Source organism: Myodes glareolus, chromosome 19, assembly GCF_982192425.1.
Source record: "Myodes glareolus chromosome 19, mMyoGla1.1, whole genome shotgun sequence".
Taxonomy (NCBI): Eukaryota; Metazoa; Chordata; class Mammalia; order Rodentia; family Cricetidae; genus Myodes; species Myodes glareolus.
In genome coordinates, this window is record NC_142044.1 from 33811327 (window position 1) to 33835549 (window position 24223).

The 24223-nt window shown below is 42.5% G+C and overlaps 1 protein-coding gene across 3 annotated transcripts in view; it reads right to left on the reverse strand.

The window, feature by feature from the left end:
* Fam135b (family with sequence similarity 135 member B) overlaps positions 1-24223 on the reverse strand; it is a 280584-nt gene that overhangs the window by 76983 nt on the left and 179378 nt on the right. For all 3 annotated transcript variants that reach the window (XM_048457323.3, XM_048457322.3, XM_048457321.3), the window contains exons 4-7: positions 20750-20889; positions 14726-14796; positions 9022-9195; positions 2813-2939 (exon numbers count right to left, since the gene is read on the reverse strand). In XM_048457323.3, the coding sequence (XP_048313280.3) occupies positions 2813-2939; positions 9022-9195; positions 14726-14796; positions 20750-20889 (512 nt within the window). The remainder of the gene's footprint in view (positions 1-2812; positions 2940-9021; positions 9196-14725; positions 14797-20749; positions 20890-24223) is intronic.

A 24223-nucleotide genomic window follows, 5' to 3' on the forward strand; every position in this document is an offset into this window, starting at 1 on the left:
GGACCCAAATGGGAAATACACAGGAAAAGAACGGAGCCCTTAAAACAACTCATGGAGCCAACTTTCAGGAGCAAGCCCAGTGCCAAGACTCACAAATCAGTCTTTCTCTCTGAACATATGAAAGGCGGGCACATTTAATTTTGACACAGAGGCCCAGAAACGGCCAAGAAAAAAGTGGATAAACAAACAAACAAACTCCCACTATACTGCACCATCTGCCTGCCAAGCCCAGTGAAATAAAGGATGTACACATATAAATCTCTGAAATCTTCCTAAAAGGCAGACCCATTTCACAGCTGAACAAACTTCCAGTTTCTGTAAACACCAAGTTTCCACAAATTGTCAGCGTTTGTCACAGCAGGGGACACGTTACAACAGTCTCTGGCAGTGTGCCAGGACATGTGGAAAAGTTCAGGGGGCTGGAATGAACTACAGTGTTGGCTACCCTGCCCAGTGTTGGTTCTGGCGTCTTTGTAATCTTTCAACATGGCCTACTACACCATGGCTCCTCCCTTACTTTCTGTCCGTTACAGTGAATGATCTCTCTCCTGAATCTCTAGCTGTTCAACTCTGCACCAACATGATGTACACAGTTGTTTCAACCCTTCCATTCAACACACATGGCATGAGTACTGGTTTTATAGGGCAGGTGTCTTGTTAGGTCCTAGAGAAAGAAGCTAAATGAGACGGTCCCTACACTGAACTATGCAGAGCGCCTGCACGGGAGAGTCAGAGATCAATCAAGCATTTGGGGAATCAGACAGCACCATTTGCGCAGTGCTGGAACAAATGCTTTTGGCTGATGCCAATGACACTGGGCACCAGAGAACCTCCCTAGTAAATGGAGCAGCCCACTTTCAAATGCTTCAGCGGCATCAGCTAAGGCCTCAGCATGTGAGGAACCTGTTGTAAATGTTTTGAATTATTTGCTGTGAATTCTACCAATCATCAATATCTCTGGCCATATTCCCTCGGCAGGACACTGAACTGAAGGTTTTTAGATGGTACGTCTATCGGGGAGACTCTTAAAGCCACCATACAGTGCTGTGATTGAACAGAACTTGGCACAGGAAAAGTTGAACTGTGACTGGAAACTGGACAGAATGGCTGTTCCTATGTGGGAGTCAGTTGTCAATGTCTCAGTAGCAAGGGGATTGACAGGTGACTTGGGGACATACCACATATCTACTGAGGGATGAGGGGGTCTGCTGTAGACATTGGGATGGGGAGCCTTCTACCCAGACCACATCCCATGCGGAAATGCATGAGCGATGCAGAGAGAGGTAAGAGAAATGCCCATGTTATGCTGGCAAGCTCTTAGCTTTGCCATCTTCCCCTCACTCATTTGAGACTTCTGTGAAGGAGGTAAACACATTAACTTCCAGGAAGCTTGGTGGGTACCAGAAGTACTGAGCGTGCACAATCATTCTGTTCTTATTGTTCTCCAGTCAGCTCCACGCATGAGAACAAGCCCGACTATAGATTCAGTTTCCCATCTTTAGGGAAATCGTGGCGGTCTCCCTTTGGAGACCTCAGGACCATGAACTTAACGCATGTGACATAGCAACTTAATGCAGATAGAGATGGGACTAGGCTCACATTTGCATTGGATCTCCTGACTAGATCTCAAACGGGGAAAATCCAGACGAGCAGGGTATTTTCCTTCCTATCCTGAAGGAAATGGCCAAAGAGCATTCTGTAGCACAAGGAGACAGAACTGGCCAGGCAGTATTTCACATACCTGCTTTTGCTTAAACTCGATACATTTCTTGTGTCTACCTGCCTGGGTCATGGGTTGACTAGATGTTTGGTTAAACACTGTTGTGGCTGCCAGGATGGGTGTCTCTGAGAACTGTTTGAACTGAGCAAAAGACCTTGCTGAGGGAAAGAGATCTGCCTCTCCATGTAACCCAGCTGGGCCAATCCACTGAGTTTCTGACTATAACAAAGCAAACAGTAGTCCTTCATAAGTGACAATGTTATTCAGCTTCTGGCATTCGACTTGGCCTAGAACTCTGCCATCAACTCTTCTTGGTCTCCAGCGTGGTGAAGCAGATTTGCAGCTTTCTCAGCGTCCAGAATCTTGTGAGTCAATTCACAACAACAATGCAGAAATCGTTCCTATTGGTTCTATGTCTCTGGGCAACCCTGAGTAATACTAGCTGGATATTTCTGAAGAATACACTAACAAGTAATACACTAACAAAATGCCTCATGTGTTAAAGAGCAATACAGGCAGTGAGGAAAGAAGAAAAGTCGGTTCCTTCTTGGGAAGAAACAAAGGGAATGGAGAGGTAGTCATATGGATTTATTAAACAGCACCTAAAGACCATGTGTGAGCCAAAGAACTTTAATTTGGGACAATATTGGGTGTACATAACTATACATGAGATTAGTGGTTCTTGCTGATGTTGCTCTAGAGGTGGGGAGAGGGAAACGCAGAGAGATTGAAGAGTTGGATCCAGGTTTTGAAGGCAGGGATGACCCAGTACCAACAGATATTCAATATCACCACATAGTGTGAAGGAAACAACCTCACAGTAGTACCACCACCTAGGTTCTAGAGAGCTCTTATCTCCAAAAGGACTAGAAGTAAGAGGGACCACAGGAGAAGAATACTCACTAAGTCTGTTACAGAGCTTGACGCTCAGAAAACATGATTAGTGAAATGTCAAAGGATGAATGAACCTTGAAAGAAATTAACAAAGATGGCCCTAAAGAAACATTTGATAGAATAAGGAACCTCATAGGACACACTCTTTCAAGGTGAGAATTGCAGGTCATGGGGTCATGGCTCCCATGCACACATTACCTCTGAGGAAGTCGGCTTGCAGTATCCAGCTCCAAATACCAAGTTTTCCAGAGAAATAGTGGGCTGTTCTGGTCCTGTGTCTAGACCACCTTTCCCTAGCCAGGAGCCTCTTCCTGGGCGAGTGAAACTGTAATGAAAGGGAGAAAGCAGGAGGTGAGTAAGCCACTGTGTGTTAAATCAGCTCCCTCAGGGCTACCACTGAGGAGCCTGTGGTACAGATTTAAGTGGTGTTCCAGCAGGAGGGTCTGGATGTTGTGTTTCCAATGCTATCTAATGGATGAGGATTCTGGGATGTGCACGTCAGTAGAGGTACAGAGAGGTATCCCAACACCTGCATGTCCTCTGACTTAGAAGTTATTGAGGGTATGTCCTAGTGAATCATCTTCCTGGGAGGCAGATAGAAGGAACTCCTGACCAGAGTAAAAGACACCCCCAAGTTCATCATGATCTTGAGATCTACTTCTGCCCTTATGGAGTTCACTGCCTTGCATGAGCTCTTTCCTGCCTTAGTCCCTCCTTGCTTCTACTTCCCTTTCTGTGGAAGACATAAAACTATGTTCATCTCCATGATCCATGCAAGAATCCTGTGATATGTCCTAGACTGCTATAATCAATAAAGTATTCCTATATCTATGTTATCTGGGAATGCTGTAATCTCATCAAGAGAAGGAAAAACACACTTTTTTTGGTCCAATCCGATTCATTATAAACGTCATCTGGCAGGTCATCTGGCCATGATCAATCTTAGACTCAAAGGAGATTTAGGAATATGATGAGATTGTGTGGCCTTATGATATTTAGGTATATGGTCAGTCCTTCTCCATTAACCTTTGTGATTCTCCTCCGATAATAAATCAGAATAAAACTGCTTACACTCTTTTCCCTTTCCTTCAAATATCATCTATAAAACTCTACTGACTCAGATGAGATTTTATGTATTCAGGATGGTATGTGAGATCGTGTCTTCTATATATAACAGGGAAGCTGCATGCATGAAATCTCAAAAATACAGCTGCCTAAACAAGACTTTCACTGTAAGTACACCAGTTGCCACGCCACTGTGAAATTTCACAAGATCCTAACCCAAAATGAAGAGCTTCAGGCAACTAATGGACTAATGGGGTAAAAAAAAATCATTCCTCTGCAGGGACAAGCCACCTGATAGCTTTTCCAATACCAATTGGTCATCCCTAAGCATGCACAAAGAGACTAATAGTCTCTCGTGGCAAAAAAAAAGTCCCTACCATGAATGTCCTCAGATGTCACCATCTTTGCCCTGGGTGTTTGTGATAAGTGAGGCAGACTTCAGACAAGGAACTCACGCTTCTGGTAGCAATAGTGGCAGAGAAATAAAGTTAAGGTTACATTTTTATTGAATTCACTTATCCAAATATTATTAGTTTAATGCCACAAATCAGAGAACGCATGGGGAGTTAGAGTGGCGAAGTGGTAATGTGTCACTTTCACCTTAAGCACACATTGGCCAGAAGGGACTCAAATCCATCAGTCTCTATTGGAGCGTCATAAGGACACACAGCAGCCAATAAACATAGAGGAGAAGTTTACGAAGTGAGTTGGATGAAAGGGCTGAGTACACAGAAGTGGTGTGGCACAGTAGACAGCCACAGCAATGCGGAACTTATACGAGCTAGTTTCTAACCAATGGCACCACCAACATAATAGAACCTGGGGCTGGATTTGAACCTCCTATGGCATCTCCTGTCAGAAGGATTAATGCACTTAGGCAATGGGCTATCATGGAGACTCCTGACAGTTGCAAAAGTTAGTTTTTTAAGTGTAAGGTCTAGCAAATAATGACACTGAATAAAATTTGCTAGTAAGTATTCTTGAGAATCTAACTGGATCAAAGTCACTCAGTCACTAACTACATAACTACATGTTTATTGGCTCATGGGATTCCAATCAGATTTAGTTCCCCAGTTTTAACTTCAGTGTCATCATAAGTAATTTGGGGGTAACATAAAGCAAGTAGGTGTAGAACGCACATAGATTAGAGGAAAACCTATAATTTAATATATGTGCCTTGAAATTCTGGGTATTTAGGTACCTGAGGATGCCCTGGCTTACTGAGGGACAATTGTATTATAGAATACTGATAGTATTTGAATTTGTTTTGTTTTGAGACAGGCTTTTATATATACCAGCTTGGCCAAGGTCCTGGTCCTCCTGCCCCAACTTCCTGAGTGCCTCACCATATCTGCCTTTGGATTTGTATTGGACTGAGAGGTAAAGCGAATTTACCATATGGCCAGAAGGTACTGGTAGGAACATTCTAGAAGAAAATAGTGTGTGTACATAAGGAACCATGACCCCTTCCCTGGGATATCTGCCAACAAAGGACGAAAATACTTGCTATTTAATTATGGCTTTTAGTTGGCATCTCTACTAGAGGGAGCCCCTAGGAGACACTTGACTTTACATATTTGAAGAATAAAAACTAGATTTTTTTTGGTCTTTCCCTGCAATGGCTAAGGGTCTTTTGAGGTGAGATTTTAGTTTCACAGCCGCTGCATCCGTGTTGGACCTAACTGATCCTAAGAGCGTGCTTTTCTGGAAAAGCTGGTGCTTACCCTATTTGACAGGTATTTCCCACAAGCTTAAAGGGTTCCCTTTGTTCCAAGGTACCATGTGTCAAGACAGAAATTCTTCTTGCAAAACCCAGAGAGTGGAAGGCGGTTCTATTTTTACCCCATCTGTGAAGTTTAACTCTTCAGCAGCTGTGCCTGCTCCCATCTGGAAGGCTGCTGCCGACAAACTTGCCGAGTCTGCTCCTACCGAAAGGTTAAACTTTCTGCTAAGACATCCTGGTTCCAAACCCACGGTAAGATAGCATCAGAGTCCCTAGCAACATTAGAGCCAAAAGGTGATATCAGATTCTGGGAAGTCTTTGGACATCTAGGTTGTCCTCCTGCCTGCACTAGTGACCCCCCTGCCTGACAAAACTTGAGGGGGGGGCATCTTGAGGATTCTTCTGAGGCATAAGCCTTCAGTGCCTCCATATACTCAACTAATTTGTGTCCAACCCCTGGATGTATCATTAATTACACTGCCAAAATCTGACTCCAATTTACCTTCCCAAATTCAATTTTCACTGTCACACTCTTGTCCCCTAGGTAGTGCCATGTCTTCTGTAAAGTTTCCCTCTGAGTCACAAGGAGAGGTGCACATCCCTGTGCAGAAAGCTTCCTGCCATTTGTCAGGAGTTTATCAGTGCCAAATGGGTGGCCCAGAATATGGTGGGTGCTTTACAAAAATTAATCTCCTGGACGCATGCATACCCAAGGGCTTCCCGTGTGCTGTCATTGAGTCTTTCCAACTGTCTCCTGCTAACTGAACCTGAATTCTGGATGCTCAAGTGTACAGAGTTAGAAAGCAGAATCTCAGATTTGGCACTGGGGGCTACCCAGTCCTGATGCCCATTTTTCAATCTCCTACCTTACCCAGGCCTTGCCAGTACTTTGCACATCCCTCAGTTTGGAAGCTTATTACCTGGATTTCTTCTAAACTCTGAGTCTCTTAACAGCCAGAGGTACAATACATACATCTCAGAATTGCTAGTTTCCATATTCCTAGAATGGCTTCTGGAGCCGTTATTACACACATGTTCATCATGTGAGACAGTCTACACATTTTTTGTTATGTACAGTCATAATATCTGTCGGTTTATTATCACGAAAATATTTGTTTACGTGTGTGTGTGTGTGTGTGTGTGTGTGTGTGTGTGTGTGTATGGTGAAACAGGCACCCAAAGACATGAGATCAACTATCCAAAGATCCCCTAGAAAGTAAATGGAGGAAATTAGCAGCCAGATGTTCCTAACTCTAGCTGCATGGGCATAGTTTACTCTCTAGGACCCAGAACCCCCAGAAGGGTTACTTCCTTTCCCATCTGAGTTGTTGCCTGGTCTCCAGATGAACAGTCTACACTGATCTCAGGGCATACCTGCTCTGTCTTACCCTTGGCATACAGATCCCACACTGAGCCATACACTGAAGCATCCTTGATCAGAGGGAATCACCCAGCTGGGAACATGCTCTGCAGGAAACCTGAACTCTTCTGCTTTCTAGATTCTACTTCTGTTGCAGCTTCCCAAGGTCATGGTTGCTTTCCCCTGTTCCTACCTTGTAATGTTTTTCTAACATTCTGCTATAACACTCACCCTACATAATTCAACACACACATAGAAGCTCAACCCACTGGACTCAGCTATCTGAAGAAGAGGTCTGTTCTGAGGTTGTAGTGATATTTCATTTGCATTTTAATAAATAAATCTTGCCTGACGATCAAAGAGTAAAAAAGTCCTATTGGTCAGCCTTGCAGACCAGGCAATGGTAACACACACTTTTAATCCCTGTAACTAAAGGCAGGATCACCATTTTTGGACTGAGTTTGAGGTAAGAGTCAGTGGCTGGTTCCTTTGCTTTTCTGGTCTTCAGATTGAACCTCAATTTCTAACCCTGAGTTTTTATAAATCATGCTTCAAAGAACCCTTCCAAAATCACTGTGTGTGGATTCTGATGCTTCTGCTAGAGCACAGTAGCCCCCCCTCCATAGACATCCATTAGAAGTGAAGAAGAATGAAAACCATAGACCCCTGGTCCTTGTCCCTTTTTTCCCCTCAACCAAGGACCTTCAGTGTAGGAACAGCTTCAATCAAAGAGCTCGGCAAAGCTTTGGGGAGAAGAACGTTAGGCACAGTCAGTTACAGGCCACAAACTATTTGACATTGGCTCTCAGTTCCAGGCTCAGAGCTGCTGCTTACCAACTGTCTGTCCCTCTTCCTTCCCCATTCTCTCTTCTCCTTGCTATGTGCTCTGAATTAATTCCTGTGTAGGCTTTTCCATAGCTAAATGCTAACACTTCTTTAAACATGTGCCATGAAATCCAGTTCTACCTTCACAAATCACCTCACCTTAGCCAATAGCCACACTTACTCTCTTGCTGGGCAATGCTTTCCATCCTGGTTACTCAACACATATCCAGTATCTCTTCTAGTCTCATTCAGAATCAGAAATGACCCAGTTGGCCAGTAGCACCCAGAAAAGCCATCCACAGATGAATAAAACTGGGTCAGGGAAGAAATCATATCTCATTTTCTATTCCCAGACTCTAACAGACAGCAGACCTTTTAGGTTATGGACATAGAAATCAGCAAGGATTCTGCTTTTTCTCTCACACCTGCATGCAAACTCATAGAAACTGTCTAGAACACAGAAACTGGACAATTTTCCTTCCTCTGGGTTACAAGAATATACCCCAAATACCTCACTGCACACATGTGCAACTGTTTACTCTCCCTGTTTAAAATTATCTGAATGGACATATTCAGCCATCCTGGGACCATGATGGATAGCCATGCATGGCCCACTACAATCACTCTTAAGAGCTCTCTCCCTTCCCTTGTAGAACTAATCTCCTCTGCACCTTGGAGGTGCTGTAGGGTGAGGCAATGCAGGGCAAAGACAAACTGTCTCACAAGCAGACCTGCATCTGAGCAAACAGTGACTGGGGGGAGGAAGAGATTTGCACACTTGTTATGTACTAAACTGGCCTCCACTGGGATTCACTAAAAGGTTCCACGAATGGCCCGCATTAAACTCAGTGGGTCACAAAATAACAAAAGACATGATCGTATTAACGGAACTTGCAAGGAAGAAAGGAGGTTGATAGGAGTGAGATGGCGAGGAAAAAGGTGGGAGTAAGAATAATGTGCATTTTCTACATATATGAAGGTGTCAAGGAATGAATTATTTAAGCTTAAACTGAATATTAAATAACAAAGTGCTGGAAACCTTATAGATACCCAGAAATATCAAATGAGTTTAAAAATTCCAAAAAGTTTTATATAGATGTTGGTGTTCTTATTTTACACACAGGGATTATATAGCTCAGAAACACAAGGAACTTCTCAAGGCACAGCTAGAGACAAGTGAGGCCAAGGGAAGAATCCAAATCTGTGAGGTGTGAGACAAGTTTACACATTATCCCCCCCACAAATCCCCCAATGTCCTCTCTGATGCTAAGGCTCCCACAGACTTTCACCTACTACTTCTGTGAGCCAGCTGAAGGCCCAAGCTAAAGTCAACAGCCATGGACCACCTTCTCTGGTGTGTGCTGAACACTTACGACAAGCCATGGCTCTTCGTGATGCATGGGATGAAAATTTGGGCAACCTCTAACTTCATACCTGATCAAAGGTTGCTGCAAAGCCACCAGGGCAGCGTGGATGGTCACAGAGATCACCGACAGGTGGAAGTAGTCAAACATGACAGGGACTTGGTGGTGCAGACCCCTCCGGGGGTGAAAGTGCAGGCCAAGGGTACGACTGCTGATCATCGGTGTTCCGGTCACATCTCTCAGCCTGGAAGGCAAGTGAGTGAGCTCATATGAGCGTGGTTGGTTAGTCATGCTGTCACTCAAGTAGCTCCGCCTCATAGTCTCATCATCTTACTCAATCCTGCAATATGCGGCCTGGCTGAAAGAACTTGTCCCACAATTGGCAAATGAAGAATGAAAGCTACAGAACAACTCTGGGTCTCAGTTTTTCTGTCGCGGAAGGTAAACCTGAATGTCAGAGACAGGAAAGATGACCATATCTTTCCAAGGCTCCTCTCATGACTGCAGATCTCTTGGATACTTTCCCCTCTTTTTCACCCCAAAGGAAGAACACTGCTCTTAAAATGCTGAGCATATTTTGTGAGGTTGTGAATTGTGTGGGATCTCTAGCCCCCAAGGGCAGGAGCGGTGACTAATTCATGTTTACATCTCTGGCATCTCACTGGTACAGACATGATGGAGAAGGTGATCAAGCCCATGGTTATGAAAATGTCAGCTGATTGACTGAATAGACAAAGACCCAGAGCACGATGCTGAAGCAGTCTGTTCAGTTTCAGGAAGTGGTCCCTTTTCTTTGCTCTAGCACTTTGTAATCAATACATACCCAATCCAAAGATACAGGTCACAGACAGACAAACCCAGAAGATATAAAAAAAGAAAATAATGTTTATCTAGTCATAATTGCTGAAAATCGGTCTCTGTGGCTCTGTAGGTTGCAGAGAGCCAGAACTTGAGGAAAGCCACTATGAGCATCTTCCAGGAACACAACAAAGATGATCTCTTCTTCCTCCACGAATAAACAAATAGATTACAGAGAGGAAGGGAGACAACGAAGGCTCCCACAGCCCGACCCAGTATCAGTCTTTCCTGGTGGTCTTTGCTGTTTGAAGTTAAGGTTTCACCAACCAGTTGGACCCCTGGTGCCCATTGTGACTATATGTAACACATTCTTTGCTTTTACCAGGAAGAGCCCAGATAAAGAAAGGTAGAGAATCCAAGCTGTAGGTGTCAGTAACTGTCAGCCTTCAAGCTCACTTTAATATGGACAACAATGATCTGAAACTTAACTGTGGACTGGACTTTCTCCTTTCCCCTGTATGACAAGCATATAACATGCTTGCTAATCTTATTCCACTCATAAAAGAACAAGTGAAACTAATGTGACTTATTTAACTTGTTCCCAGTCATGAGAAAAACCTGCCACGCCAGACCAGCAGTCTCTGCCTCTCCTCTGTGCTGCTTCTGCACAGTATTGCTTTGAGCTCACTTAGACATTGACTCCTGGCAGGGGGAACAACCCAAGCCTCCGTCAGAAGATATAAGGAGAGAAGATATCACTTTTTGGTGTTCTGAAATGGACAGCACCCTTACGGAGAAGAAGCCAACTTCCTAGAGAATCTCAGAGTAGAGAAGATGCAGGTGATCTTTGGTGGATGAGGCAGTAGAATGTCTGTGATTCTTATAGAGTAGCTAAGCAAACAAAATAATTAAACAACAGCAAAAGTTGCTATCTCACAGAAAGAACAGCCCTCCAGAAAGAATCATTATGCATACTTAGAAGGCCAACATCCAAAATAAAATTAAGACCAACTGAGAGAACCCACAGGAAGATGAATCGCCCCTTTAAGTATTAAAGAATTTCCTATCTGCTGAGCTGTGCAGAGACCGGCAGGGCTGTGTGTGGATGAGTGTTGGGACCCTGTACAAGTAGGTACTCATGAACCATTTGAAATCAGAGAGTATAGATAGGATTGTGGCCCCGAGTATGTGACTCTATCTCATTAATGCTGACTTTGGGGCCTGAATAACAATTTGGGGGAAACAGAGCTGGCCTATGTGTTGTACTATTTAGCAGCACCTCATTTTTCCACAAACTAGATGTCAGCATCATTGTTACCTTCAGTAATATGACATGGTCAAAGCCTTGTGACATCATTGTCCTACTGATATATAATAGGGATGTCATAGCCTGTCTAACTCTGATGAAACAACAGCCTCCCATTTCATTCCTTTTTGCTTGTTTTCTATACACTGCTATAAAAAGTGAAAAAATAAATAAATAGAAATATCTATCCCTCTTAAGAATGTTTCAACTCCTGATGCACATCTTATAAGCTACTGAAATTTGGAAAAATACACAGATTTGTCCCACATGTTCTAACTGAATATTTCTGAACCAAAGTTGCTATATTTTGCGTGTTTTTGTATGACTAGATTCCTGTGTCAGTCTCTCCATTAACTGCTCTTCTGCTGGCAAGAAAAAAAAACCCTAAATTACAGTATCCACATGATATGTCTTTAAAACTTCTGAAAGACCTTGCCAGACAATAATTTCTGTGCTAAGCTTATAATTGATGGTATGGTTCTACACCCAACTGGACGTGTATCCTGCAGAGAAAGGGAGGGAAGTTTATGAAGCCAGGAGGTTTAGGGGTCTCAGACTGAATGGTTGCTAGAAAGGAGATGATAGAGATCTCAGATCATACAGGGAGTCATGAAAGCAATAGAAGCAGGGACTTTGATGCTAATGGGTAGATGGACTTTCTTTAGTATCCGCCACCACAGAGGAAACACCACCTTAAAGATTCTTAGTAAGAAACAGAGGTGTGCGCGTGCACACACACACACACACACACACACACACACACACACACACACGCATGCACATGTGCATACATGCAAGCAATTCTCAAGGGAGAAATGTGTGCTGTTGAGCCCAAGCAGTATGCCAGAGACCGGGTCTTATCAGGTACAATTTAATACATGTTTCTTCTCAATGAATCGACCCAATCAGATCTCTTGACATCTTAGAAGAGGTTCTTCTTGACTTCAGAGTCACAATGATTCGGTTTTCATTATTGTGAGAACCCTCAAGAAAGTCCTAAATAGAGGGAGTCTGAACTTCAAAGGAGGGAAGAAAAACAAAGAGAGAAAAACCAAGCCTGCCACTATTAGCCCCGATTCTACCACTCTTAGTACCCACGCAACCTCCAGTTCCTGTTTTCCAAATTGAAAGGGGGTTCAGAAAGTGGTCTCTAGTGTCCATGGATTGAAGGGTACTTCCTCTTTTATCATGTTCAGTGTGGTTGGATATTGAGGTCTTTAATCCATTTGGACTTGAATTTTGTGCATGATGGTAGATATGGATCTATTTGCATTCTTTTACATGTTGACATCCAGTTGTGCCAGCACCATTTGTTGAAGATGCAAATTTCGTTTATCCATTGTATAATTTTAGCTTCTATGTCAAAAATCAGGGGTTCATAGGTATGTGGATTAATACCCCAGGTCTTTGATTTGATTCCATTGGTCAACCTGTTTGTTTTTATGCCAATACCAAGCTGTTTTCATCACTGTAGCTTTATAATAGAGCTTGAGGTCAGGGATGGTGACACCTCCGGAAGTTCCTTTATTGTACAGGATTGTTTTGGCTATCCTAGGTTTTTTGTTTTTCCATATGAAGTTGAGTATTGTTCTTTCAAGGTCTGTGAAGAATTGTGTTGAGATTTTGATGGGGGATTGCATTGAATCTATAGATTGCTTTTGGTAGTGTCGTCATTTTTATTATGTTGATCCTAGCTATCCAAGAGAATGGAAAATCCTTCTAATAGGATAGAGAAGAAAGGAAGATCATCCCTTTTTACACTAAGACAAAAAAAAAAGTTCTGAAGGGTAATCGCCTTCTGCACCTTAGAGCTGTGGATGTAGAGTTCTGGTGCCTGATTTATCCTTCGGTATCTCTCTGGGTAATAGCTGGGTTTGAATAGCGTTGATGGGAAAGCAATCTGTACGGAATAACTCTCACAATTTTAGAAAGGGAATCAAAATAACTTTACACATCCCCCATGGACCACATGTGGATTCTATGGAAAGGATTGACCACAAATATTTTCCTAGAAGACGTGAGTGGCCACAAGAGGCTCAAGTCTATCAACAGACTTCAGGGATGGGGCAGAATTGGGGAGGAGCTGTGCATGGTAGTCATGCCATCAAGTAACTCACAAGAACCCTAATGAGGACCGAACATTTACCCTAGAAAGGGCACTGCTCATCTGCACTCAAATAACTCTCCAGCCTTTTACTGTATCTTCCTTACTCATCGTGTCTGATCTACAAGCTACAGAGGTAGGAGCAAAGCAAGCTAAGAAAGGAATACAAAGCCTCCATCTCCCCTTTTGGATTTGGAGAACCTCCTGACTGAGTGGAAATAGACCTTCAATGAGATGAGTGCTTAAAAGGCTCGATTGAGTGGGAAATAAACCTTAAGGGAGATGAGCGTTTCAAGGTTTTCGTGTCATACTTTTTAATACCTCAGAGAAAGATTGTTTATGTAATTCCTGAAAGAATGTGGAAAGGCTTAAGAGGTGAATGGCACAGCCCAGGATAGAGGGAAGAACGCACGGAGCACACTTGAAGGAAGCAGTTAAACAAAGGAAAGAGAACGCCTCCCTGATTATTTCCTTGGCAAGTTTTACATAAATAGATTTTCAGTTCACAGAGAGTTGAAGGACAATAGCAGATGTTCAGTATGAACGCATGGAAAACCAACAAGGAAGGATGATTTGAAGGGGGTTTTGGTTATCTCGTACATCCAGACATTACTCTAAAACCCCCAAGTCAGTACCACAAAGAAAAAATTGCTTTAAGTAAAAGATACCAATTAATAAGGCAAGACGCCAACAGTTGTCTGTGTGCAGAACCTGAGAAGCCTGGCTCCAAATGAGTGACTTTTCCAGGCTCTGGCAGACATGCTGTGATGGCAAATCACAGCTGTCAACTTGACAGCATCTAGAATCAGTTAAAACCCAAGCTGCTGGGCACCCCTGTGAGCGATTGTCTTGATAAGTTTATTTGAAACAGGAAGACCCACCTTAAATCTGGAGGCAGCTACATAAAAGGGACGTGGAAGTGGGAAACTAGGATTTTTGCCTATTTGCTCTCACTCTTGCTGGCAAGTCTATCTATTCTTTTGCTGCATCTTTCTTTCCCTGGTAATCACACCAACTTCTCCCAACTTCCTTTGGATCCTAATGCAGACTGAAGATCAGCATCTCTCCAGGGATCTCTCCCCATGCCCCAAGGCCTTCAGCACCAGAGTGGAGCTGCAGAGACATTCAGCATCATGGACTGAGCAACTATTGGGTTCTTGTCCACTCTAGCACGAGTCAGCCATAGTTGGACTATGTGGACCACACCACAAAATTCAATCCAATAAATCTTTTGTGTGTATGTGTGTGTGTACGTATGTACATGTGCACTTATGTGTATGTGTACGTGTGTGTATGCGTGCACATGTGTGTGTGTGTGTGTGTGTGTGTGTGTGTGTGTGTGTGTGTGTGTGATGCTGTCAGTACTGCTCCTTTAGAACACCTTGACGAATACGTTTACACCATGTTCCTGGTAAAATAGAACATCCGAGGGACATTCGAGATTACTAATAACTAGTCATTTTAGAGAAATTACAAGGATTGTAGCTTTGAGGAAGACCTAAGAGTGAGGTATGGGGTGAAGAAAGAAACCTCCCTACACAGACCAAGGGCGTCCATGACACTCACTGCTGCTCACTGTCCGTAAAGTGCAGGTCCACCTTGAGCTGAAACTCGACCTCGCTCAGTGCATCTTCTACCTGAAAGACAAAGACCAAGAGAGTTCAGCAGTCAACTAGAAATCCAATTGGGCAGGTAGCCGACTGTTTCTCTAGGCAGAGAAACAGAATCTCACTATCAAGTGCCATTGATGCATAGTGAGAATATCTATGCATGAGACATTGAATTCTAGATAAGCAAACTCTTAGAATAGGAATATTTGATGGAAAATGAAAACACAAAGGATTTGCACAGCCAGCTTGGTAAATGTATATTTTCAACCATTATTAAACAAGCATCCTTGCAAGGCTTAATCTCCACTGTCAACTTGATGAAATATAGAATCACCTCAGAGATAAGTCTCCAGGCATATCTATGAGGGATTGTTCAGTCTCTGAGCATGCAAATTAGCGATAGTCCTGGTGAAATGATGTGGGAAGACCCATCTTAAGTGTTAGGCAGGACTTTCTCTGGTTAGGTGTCCTGAACTACAGGAAGTGGAGAAATAGGCTGAGCTTTTCCATTTGCATATTTTGCTTCCTGCTTCCTGCTTCTTGTTTGTGGATGCCAGGTAACCAGCTACTGCAAGAGTCTGCAACCTTGACTCTCCTGCCATGATGTACTGTGTTTGAAATGTAAGCTGGGATGAATCCCTGCTCCATGAACTTGCTTTTGTCAACTTATTTTTATCACAGGACCTGGAAAATAAAGCTGAAGCTTTTAAGCATGTGACCTCATTGTCAAGCGAATTTGACATGGATTCCGGGCGTGAGTGAGAGACTGCATTGCACCTGCTCTGGGAAGGATGGTGGAGCGAACTTTCAGTGCAGCAAAACTTGTCCAAAGGTGCATGAAGTCTCCACTTACACTCAAGTGTCCCCACATGACCCACATCACCACCCACATGTTAAGAGGTGGAGCCTGGCAATCTGGGTGGTTAAGTCATTGATTTCCAAGGTGACTCAAGCTCTTTCAACTTTCATCGATGTTAAATTTTAAATTCTTCTTCCTTCAATGTCCTTTATGTTCAAAAATATGTAATGACAGAGTTTTTTCCACATATGCCCCCAAAATGAGGTCCCTGGGTCTCCTTTCTCATGTTTATAGGGGAATTGTGTACTGTGCACCAGTCTTCATTGTGTGGACTCTGTGGATTCATTCAGTGTCAGGACTGTCCCCGGTGGCACAGGGCTTAGACTCCTGTCTGCTCCCCGATTGGCTGAAGCCCTCCTCGGCAACTCACAGTGAGCCACTTCCTTTCCCTCTTCACATTCAGCACTTCGGATTACAATAGCTTGTTCTGAGCTCATAAATTGGAAGCCCATAAGCCAAAATTCATCTCCAGGCATGTTTGCTTTAGTCCCCATAGTATTTTTTAAAATGTTTTGAACAAGTTTCAAATGCGGAAAATTCAGGTAATTTCACATTCATATTTGTATTGTGGGTTTATAGCTTCTGGGGGAGAAAAGCAAAGCATCCCTTGGAACTGGCAAGGCAGGGCTGACATTTGTTAGTTCTGCTTGGATCAGGCAAATCCTGGAAACACCACTGGTTTACCACACTCAACGGCAGTACTCCGCTGCTCGAGGCAAAACGCCTTGACTATTTTCTTGCCGTGTGTTCCCACTAATCCCCTCAGTCCTCATTGGTTGTGGGCTCCAGGTTCCAAAAACAGTGTAGAGTCGGAGAGACAGCATCAACGCATCTCTGAGGAATAAAACTCTTCCCCTACAGTCACCTATTTTGGTTACTTTTTTGCAAAAATACCCTTATCCCACAGAGACAGACGTTGCCTATCCAAAGGCTTCTTTGGAAATATCTTCTTAATTAAGCATAATTCAAACAGAGACATAGGGATAGAATTTATCTTTAGGTCTTTGTGGTATTAAAAATGATACTTTTTAAAAGAATACTTAAAAGCTAACTGTTCAGAATATTTTCTAACAGGGCCTCTCCCCCGGCGCGAAGAATTCCAATCAAACCAGATTAAGGCAAATTAAATATCCGAGTTTAATAGATGGTGGACTCCCGAGTGGCCGGGAGCATGGCAGGGGGAAGACAGAGGAGCGCACACACAAACCCAAATGCACAAGTTCCTTGTTCCTGCATGACCCCTAAATACTCTGTAGAAGTGGTCCCAACTCTTCCTGAGGGGGTGGGGGGGTCAGTGCTTGGCAGTCTGGGAGTTAGAGTTCAAGCACTTGGCAGGCTGGGAGTTCGAGTTCAAGCACTTGGCAGGCTGGGGTGACATTTCAACTCAATATTACAGTAACATTTTGCTGAATTCAAATGCTATAAATAACTCACGGATTTTTTTTTGCGTAACCAAAAATCTAGCTTTGTATTCACCCAAAGGAGTACAGGCTCTCACTACCAGTTCCCTGGAAATAAGACTGGAGAAGTAACACTACTACTACCTTCTGAGAAATCATTTGTCTGGATATGGAGAACATGTGAGCACCAGATTTAGTGGTCACAATTCTCTGGGAATTGAAGCTAGCCTGAGCCTAATTATGACTTTCACTGGTTCCTTGCTAAACCTTACTTTCAAGATAACTACACACATATGTTTATAGAAGCCTACGTATTATACTTGCAAGATACCTACACATATATGCTTATCACAGTGACTCTTCCCTTTCCCCCGCCCCAGGTCTACTGCAGCCTTGAGACTAAGGAGGCAGCTTCTAAAGTCAGAATGTATGAGTGTGAATCCTAAATCTAGTTGTTTTCCATTCATAAAGAGAAATAATTCTACTAACTCTATAACATTATAGTAAGTAGCTATATAAGAAAGTGTACAGAAAGGGTTGACCAATTTCAAATAATGCAATGCATTATGGTTTTTGTTATTTTTACTTTACTACAGAGTTTGAGGATCCCCTTCTCCCACCACATCTGCATGGTGGCCCTGCATGCTTTTTGGGAATACATGCTTTAAATTCCTTATTTAAACCCTGTCTTTACCACACCCTAGTGATGTGATAGAGACAAATCTTAGCTCTAAATCTCTGCATCCTTATTCATCAAATGGAGTTTAGAAAACCCATCACTACAATGAGATATTACAAAGCACTCAGCAAAAAACCCAGTGGAATTAATCTAACAAATAAGAAATATTATTGTTGATAAGATCAGTGGATGGATAAGATGGTTAGATCCAGTTCCTATCGCTATTCAATAGAAGCTTTGCTTCCCTCAACTACATTGGACTATCACTTGTGTCTCCAGTAATATGAATACTCTGTTAGTTAGTTAGCTAGTTAGTTAGTTTTTAATGATTTTTATTGAGCTCTACATTTTTCTCTGCTCCCCTCCCTGGATCTCCCTCCCTGTCAACCCTCTCCCAAGGTCTCCACGCTCCCAATTTGCTCAGGAGATCTTGTCTTTTTCTACTTCCCAAGTAGATTAGATCCATGTACAACTCTCTTGGGGTCCTCATTGTTGTCTAGATTCTCCGGGATTGTGACTTGTAGGCTGGTTTTCTTTGTTTTATGTTAAAAAAATTATAAGTGAGTACATGTGATAATTGTCTTTCTGAGTCTGGGTTACCTCACTCAAAATGATATTTTCTAGCTCCATATATTTGCCTGCAAATTTCAAGATGTCATTATTTTTTTCTGCTGTAGTACTTCATTGTGAAAATGTACCACATTTTCCTTATGCATTCTTCAGTCAAGGGGCATTTAGGTTGTTTCCCGGTTCTGGTTATGACAAACAATGTTGCTATGAACATAGTTGAGCACATGTCCTTGTGGCACAATTGAGCATCCTTTGGATGTATACCCAAAAGTAGTATTGCTGGGTCTTGAAGAATGTTGTTTCCTTATTTTCTGAAAAATTGCCACACTGACCTCCAAAGGGGTTGTACCAGCTGGCATTTCCACCAGTAATGCAGAAGTGCTCTCTTTTCCCTACAACCTCTCTAGCATAAGTTGTCCTCAGTGTTTTTGATCTTGGCCATTCTTACAGGTGTAAGATAGAATCTCAGAGCTGTTTTTGATTTGCATTTCTCTGATGACTAAGGATGTTGAGCATTTCCTTAGTTCTCTATTTAGGTCTGTACTCCATTTTTTTTATTGGATTATTTGTTCTTTTGATGGACAATTTCTTGAGTTCTTTGTATATTTTGGAGATCAGACCTCTGTCTGATGTGGGATTGGTGAAGATCTTTTCCCTCTTAGGCTGTCATTTTGTCTTGTTGACCATGTCCTTTGATTTACAGAAGCTATCTAGTTTCAGGAGGTCCCATTTATTAATTGTTTCTCTCTGTGTCTGTTCTGCTGGATTATATTTAGGAACTGGTCTCCATGCCAATGCATCCAAGTGTACTTCCCACTTTGTCTTCGATCAGGTTCAGTGTGGCTGGCTTTATGTTGAGGCCTTTGATCCATTTGGAACAGTCCATTGTCTATGCGATCTACTGTGCCCTTCAAAGCAAGCCTCAGTTGTACTTCTCTTCCACAACATGCTTGCTGACTAGTCACCCATCTTTCAAACGTGTGTTGTGCATCATATTGCTACCAGCATCTATGAATACATTATGTGCCCAGGCTATAAGTAGCAGTTTGATTTTCAAAAATCAACTAATATGCATTCAAAAAGAATTAGTTTGTTCATATGTTCATCACAAATGTAATTTTGCAGATAGGTCTTATTCACTTTAGCTCTGGAGATAATGATTAGTTGAAACATTTCTTGCTATAATATGGATTATCCATAAGACAATAATACATATTAATTTAGAGAGAAAAGCAAGTAGGCATGCAGAAAAAACAATATGTCCTAAAAAACACTTTCTATTTTATGTCGTAACTGACAAGTTTGAAATTGAGAGGCTCTAAACTGTTGAGTGCAAGAAAATATGATGCAACTGAAGTTGAATAATGCCTAGAGAGCCAATACATCTATCTAATAGGTAAATGGTAGTGCCAAAACTCCTAGCGGAGTCTCCCATGTGCTACTTTCTCCCCAGCATACAGTACAGACTTAGGGCTTAGAAAGCCTTGGCTGGAGAGATGCTTGAGTTAATGAATAAGGAAAGAGTAGCAAATCAGGACCAGCCTCACTACACAGATCACAAAGGATGTGTACAGGAAGCCAATAACCAGAGTACAGGAGCAGTTATCAGGTACCCAATGGGAGTCTGCTGTATAGCAAGGACCAGGGGTGAGCAGAAGTGCTCGTAAGTTTGTTTAAAGTAGAGGCATTCTTCACGTCATCCATGCCTCCATTGTGAAATAAACAGCCAGAATGCGGGAACAAAGATTCAAGCTATTGACTGGGGGAACAAGAACAATATACTGGAGGCCTTCAAAATACATTCATTTAGTGAATGAAAATATTTTATTCAAGCTCCAATCCAAGTGAACAATGTGCCAAGGCCTCTAAACTTTGTCTGGCTTCCCCTCTCTCTACAGGAAAGGGTTCTCCCTCTTTCTCTGTCTAATGGACTCAATCCAGTGCATGCTCCTTAAAGGATACTCCTCTGTGAATTAGTTCTATCTCTAGCTTGGTCATTCCCAAAATTCTTTCTCCATTCATGGAGCCACTTGATTTCCTCCAAACTATGGCCAGTTTTGCTAAGCAAGACACATGTTTATAAATTTGTTCGCTCACTGAGCCATTAACCCCTTGAAGTCAACAGAGTTCAAAGTCTTCTTCACTTCTGTGTCTTATCCTAATCCCAAGTATGTAAAGAGCAGATAATGCAAACCATCTGCTGAGGGTTTCCTGGACAATATGCCTGAGCAAAGGTACACTAGAACAGGGAGGAACGAGAGAAAATGACCAAGACTTCATGGAATGATCACGCGTGTGATGAGAAGAAGAGGAGAGAAAGCCGTCAGAAACAGGCGAATATGGGAACCATAAATTCTTACCAGATCTCGGAATCAATCTGCAGCTTCTTCACTCACCCTAAATCCAGCAATGAAAGGGAATGGTTAGTTGGGAAAGAAAACCTCTTGTGACTGGCAGGAGATCAAGACTTACCCTCTCACCATCTAAGAGCAAATGAGCCCGGAAGAGCATGGCATCATTTACGGGAACTTCTTCATTCCTGTATAAGATCTGGAAGACTCGACTATGCACGGCACTCTCATGGACACAGGCTGAATGCAGGCTGCTGCTCTCTGCAAACAGGAGGGAAATCAGTAGGAGGCCATGAACTTCCAAACTATCCTGAAAACACAGTCCCATCAGGTTTCTTTCTGGCCTTGGGGATACTATGACTCAAACCCGCATTCAAGTTTCCAAAGCTTAAGATCACAAGTCCCTGCCATGGGAACATCTGTGTTCACTGGAGTAAACTGTCTCTCAAGAGAACCTTGTTCAATGTCTTATATACCTCATGACTTTGACAAAGTAACTCTTGCTGTAAGCAGTATTCCCATCAGGAAGTTAGTGCCTGCAAAATTCCTCACTTGATCATAGGTCAGTTCTATGAATCTTTTCACCTCCATCCAGGAAACAAAGTATGATGAGTCAGCTAGTTGAGATCATTTGTTGTTGTTTGTTTTTGTTTTGTTTTGTTTTGTTTTGTTTTTTGAGACAAGGTTTCTCTGTAGTTTGGAGCCAGTCCTGGAACTAGCTCTTGTAGACCAGGCTGGTCTCGAATTCATAAAGATCGGCCTGCCTCTGCCTCCCAAGTGCTGGAATTAAGGACATGTGCCACCATCGCCTGGTTTAGATGAGGTCTTTCTACAAAGACTCCTTAATGTCACAGCATCCTTTTACCCTCCTTCAAATGATGCCATGTCTTGTTTGATCTGAGGAATATTCTGTCTGGAATTTTAGGCAAATGTCACATTCTAATTGTACTGCTGTCAAGCGCTTTAACAAACCACGTTATGTCGGAGCTTCAGTGTGTTCTAATTCATAATCCATAAATAATATTTCAATGCTAAATTTAATTCAAGTAAACAGTAAGGTTAAGAGACCCTGTGTGCATCCATGCTGCAGGATCGTGTGCATGAAATAGGTACATGCCTATAAATGCTTACCACATAAACTTCTGAGTGAAAAAGCATGTAATTATTAAAAGATAAACAATGTTAAAGTTCATGCAAATCAATGGCTACTATTCATAATAATATCTACAAGACATACTTAGTTTCCAAAGCATTTTAAATGTGTTTTCCTTAGTGACCAAGAAAAACTCTAGGGTAAGTAAGATACAGACTAATGCCCTAAAATTAGAGGACAGTGCCTTGGTATTTCCTTATTGGGAACTGAATGCTTGTGTTTATCCCAAATTCACAGGTTAAAATATAAACTTCATGTGGTACCACTTGAGGATAGTGGTCTTTGGAAGGAGGTGACAAGGTTGTAAATAGCCTAACAGTAATGACAATATTCCAAAGAGACCTTTGTGTCTCTCAATCTGTCTATCCAACAGTTGTAACAATGGACCCCCAAGAACTGGGAGGCTGAAGGAGAATTATTACCTATAGGCTCTGACTTTTGAACATGTGATCCCAGATGTTGCCACTGTATGGGGAGGTTTAGAACGTATGGCCTTGCTAGAGGAAATATGTCACTGGAATCAGGCTTTAGAAGTAAAAACCCTCACCAACATTCAGGGTTTTTTTTTTCTCTCTTTGATTTGCAGTTATGGTTGAGGGTATGAACTCTTAGATTCCTGCTCCAGTAACCAGACCTGATGCTTGCTGCCATGCTGACCCCACCACTATGCTGTAATCTAACTTAGGACTGTAAGCTGAAACAAATTCATTCTTTTATAAGTTGTCTTGATGGTGATATTTTATCATAGCAAAGGATGAGTGACCAATATAAGCTTGATTGAAAAACAATGATCTTAGAAAAGAAAGTAATTTGCTCAAATAGCAAATATAAACTGCTCATGGTGTCTAAGTATCTTGGAAATAAGGATTAAGAGGATTGGCATGCTCTTTCAACGCTCGGTAATGTCCAAGCACACGCTTCTGTAGGTAGGAAGCAGAGACCATGACCTCACGTTTCCTGCGGGGCCACTAAGACCTGCCTGCTCTAACTTGTCCATCATCAGAAGGAAATAAAATCACAGTCCTAATCCAGCTCCATTGAGACTTGTTGGAGTCAGGTTGAAATGACTTTTCAATAGAATCTCCTCAATGTATAGATTCCTCTGTTTTGATTTCCCACACTGCCCCTTTGCTTCTTCTTTCCCCTATCAGAGCCTGGTTGATCTATACATCAGACCAACAGTGTGGAAGGGGATGGATGGAGTAAATACTCTGAAGGTCAGAGCAGTGTGAACCGTTGCTGCCAGGAGGGACAGCTGGCAAAGAAGTACAATCTGTTTCCTTTCTGGAAAGTGACACCATCTCTTATAACAGCAGCTTTTTCTCGTGAAAAAAAAAAAAGGCATATCCACACTGATCAAATGGGATATAAGGAAGAGCCAACAGACCAGGATCCTATCAGGCATATACAGGGGCTGCTGTGTACAAGGTGATAGCATTTTAGCTGTGTTGAGCACTGACTTTCTCAGTAGTTTCTGTTGAATACAGTGACATTAAACAGGTCTCTAAGGACAAATGTTCTCTGATCAGATTGGCAGACTAGATCACAGGGTACCTTTGGACATCACTGAAGATCCCGAAGCCCCACAATACTCTGCTCATTCCAGGACAGGGCACTTAGCAGGTTGCCTGGGCCTGTGTTGGTTTCCATCACCACCAAACAAGGGATTATATGTTTATCCTCAAGGGAAGGTACACTGATCATAAGACACTCTAGTGGTGAACACCAATGAGACTTCACCTGCTTATGTAGCCCCACTGGGATTCTTTCTCCTTTGGTGAATGCAGTCTGTGTGTGGATATCCCAACCTTTCTCCCTCTGTTTGGCATCTCGAAAAGAACACAATTCTCAAATCAACAAAGCTACTTACTAAAACATTTTACCCTGGGTCCCTCTCTTTGTGGAGGTTTCCACATCAGACTAGAGGAACCCATTCATATCATCTGACTTCATCAAAGTCACATTGAAAAATAAATTCAAAATGTGATTCCCATGTTGCTGGCTGGTGGGATTAGGGCTTGCACATGATCCATGCGAATGATCTGACAGCTCATTCACTCATGGAGGTAGCAACGACCTGGGTGGGAAACAGGAATTCCTGAGGAACAAGGACTTTATGTATTTATTTGCCTTTATTTTTCCTTCTGTGTATGTGAAATTTTGGAAGACATTAGAAAAGGCACAAGGAACTGAGAAATGTAATATGTATGGTCTATGTCCTTCATAGACCTAATGCACAGTGGCCAGATCTTGTGATAAAGGTCCATAATCCCAGCTACTCAGGAGGCAGAAACAGGACAATTGTACATCTGCCTGAGCTATAAAGTGAGTTCAAAACTAGCCTCAGTAACTTCGTTTAACCCAATTTATCTGAAAGCAAAAATTCAGTAGGACTAGAGAAGTGTCAGAGTTGTAGAAGCGTTACCTGGTCTGTGTAAGCGC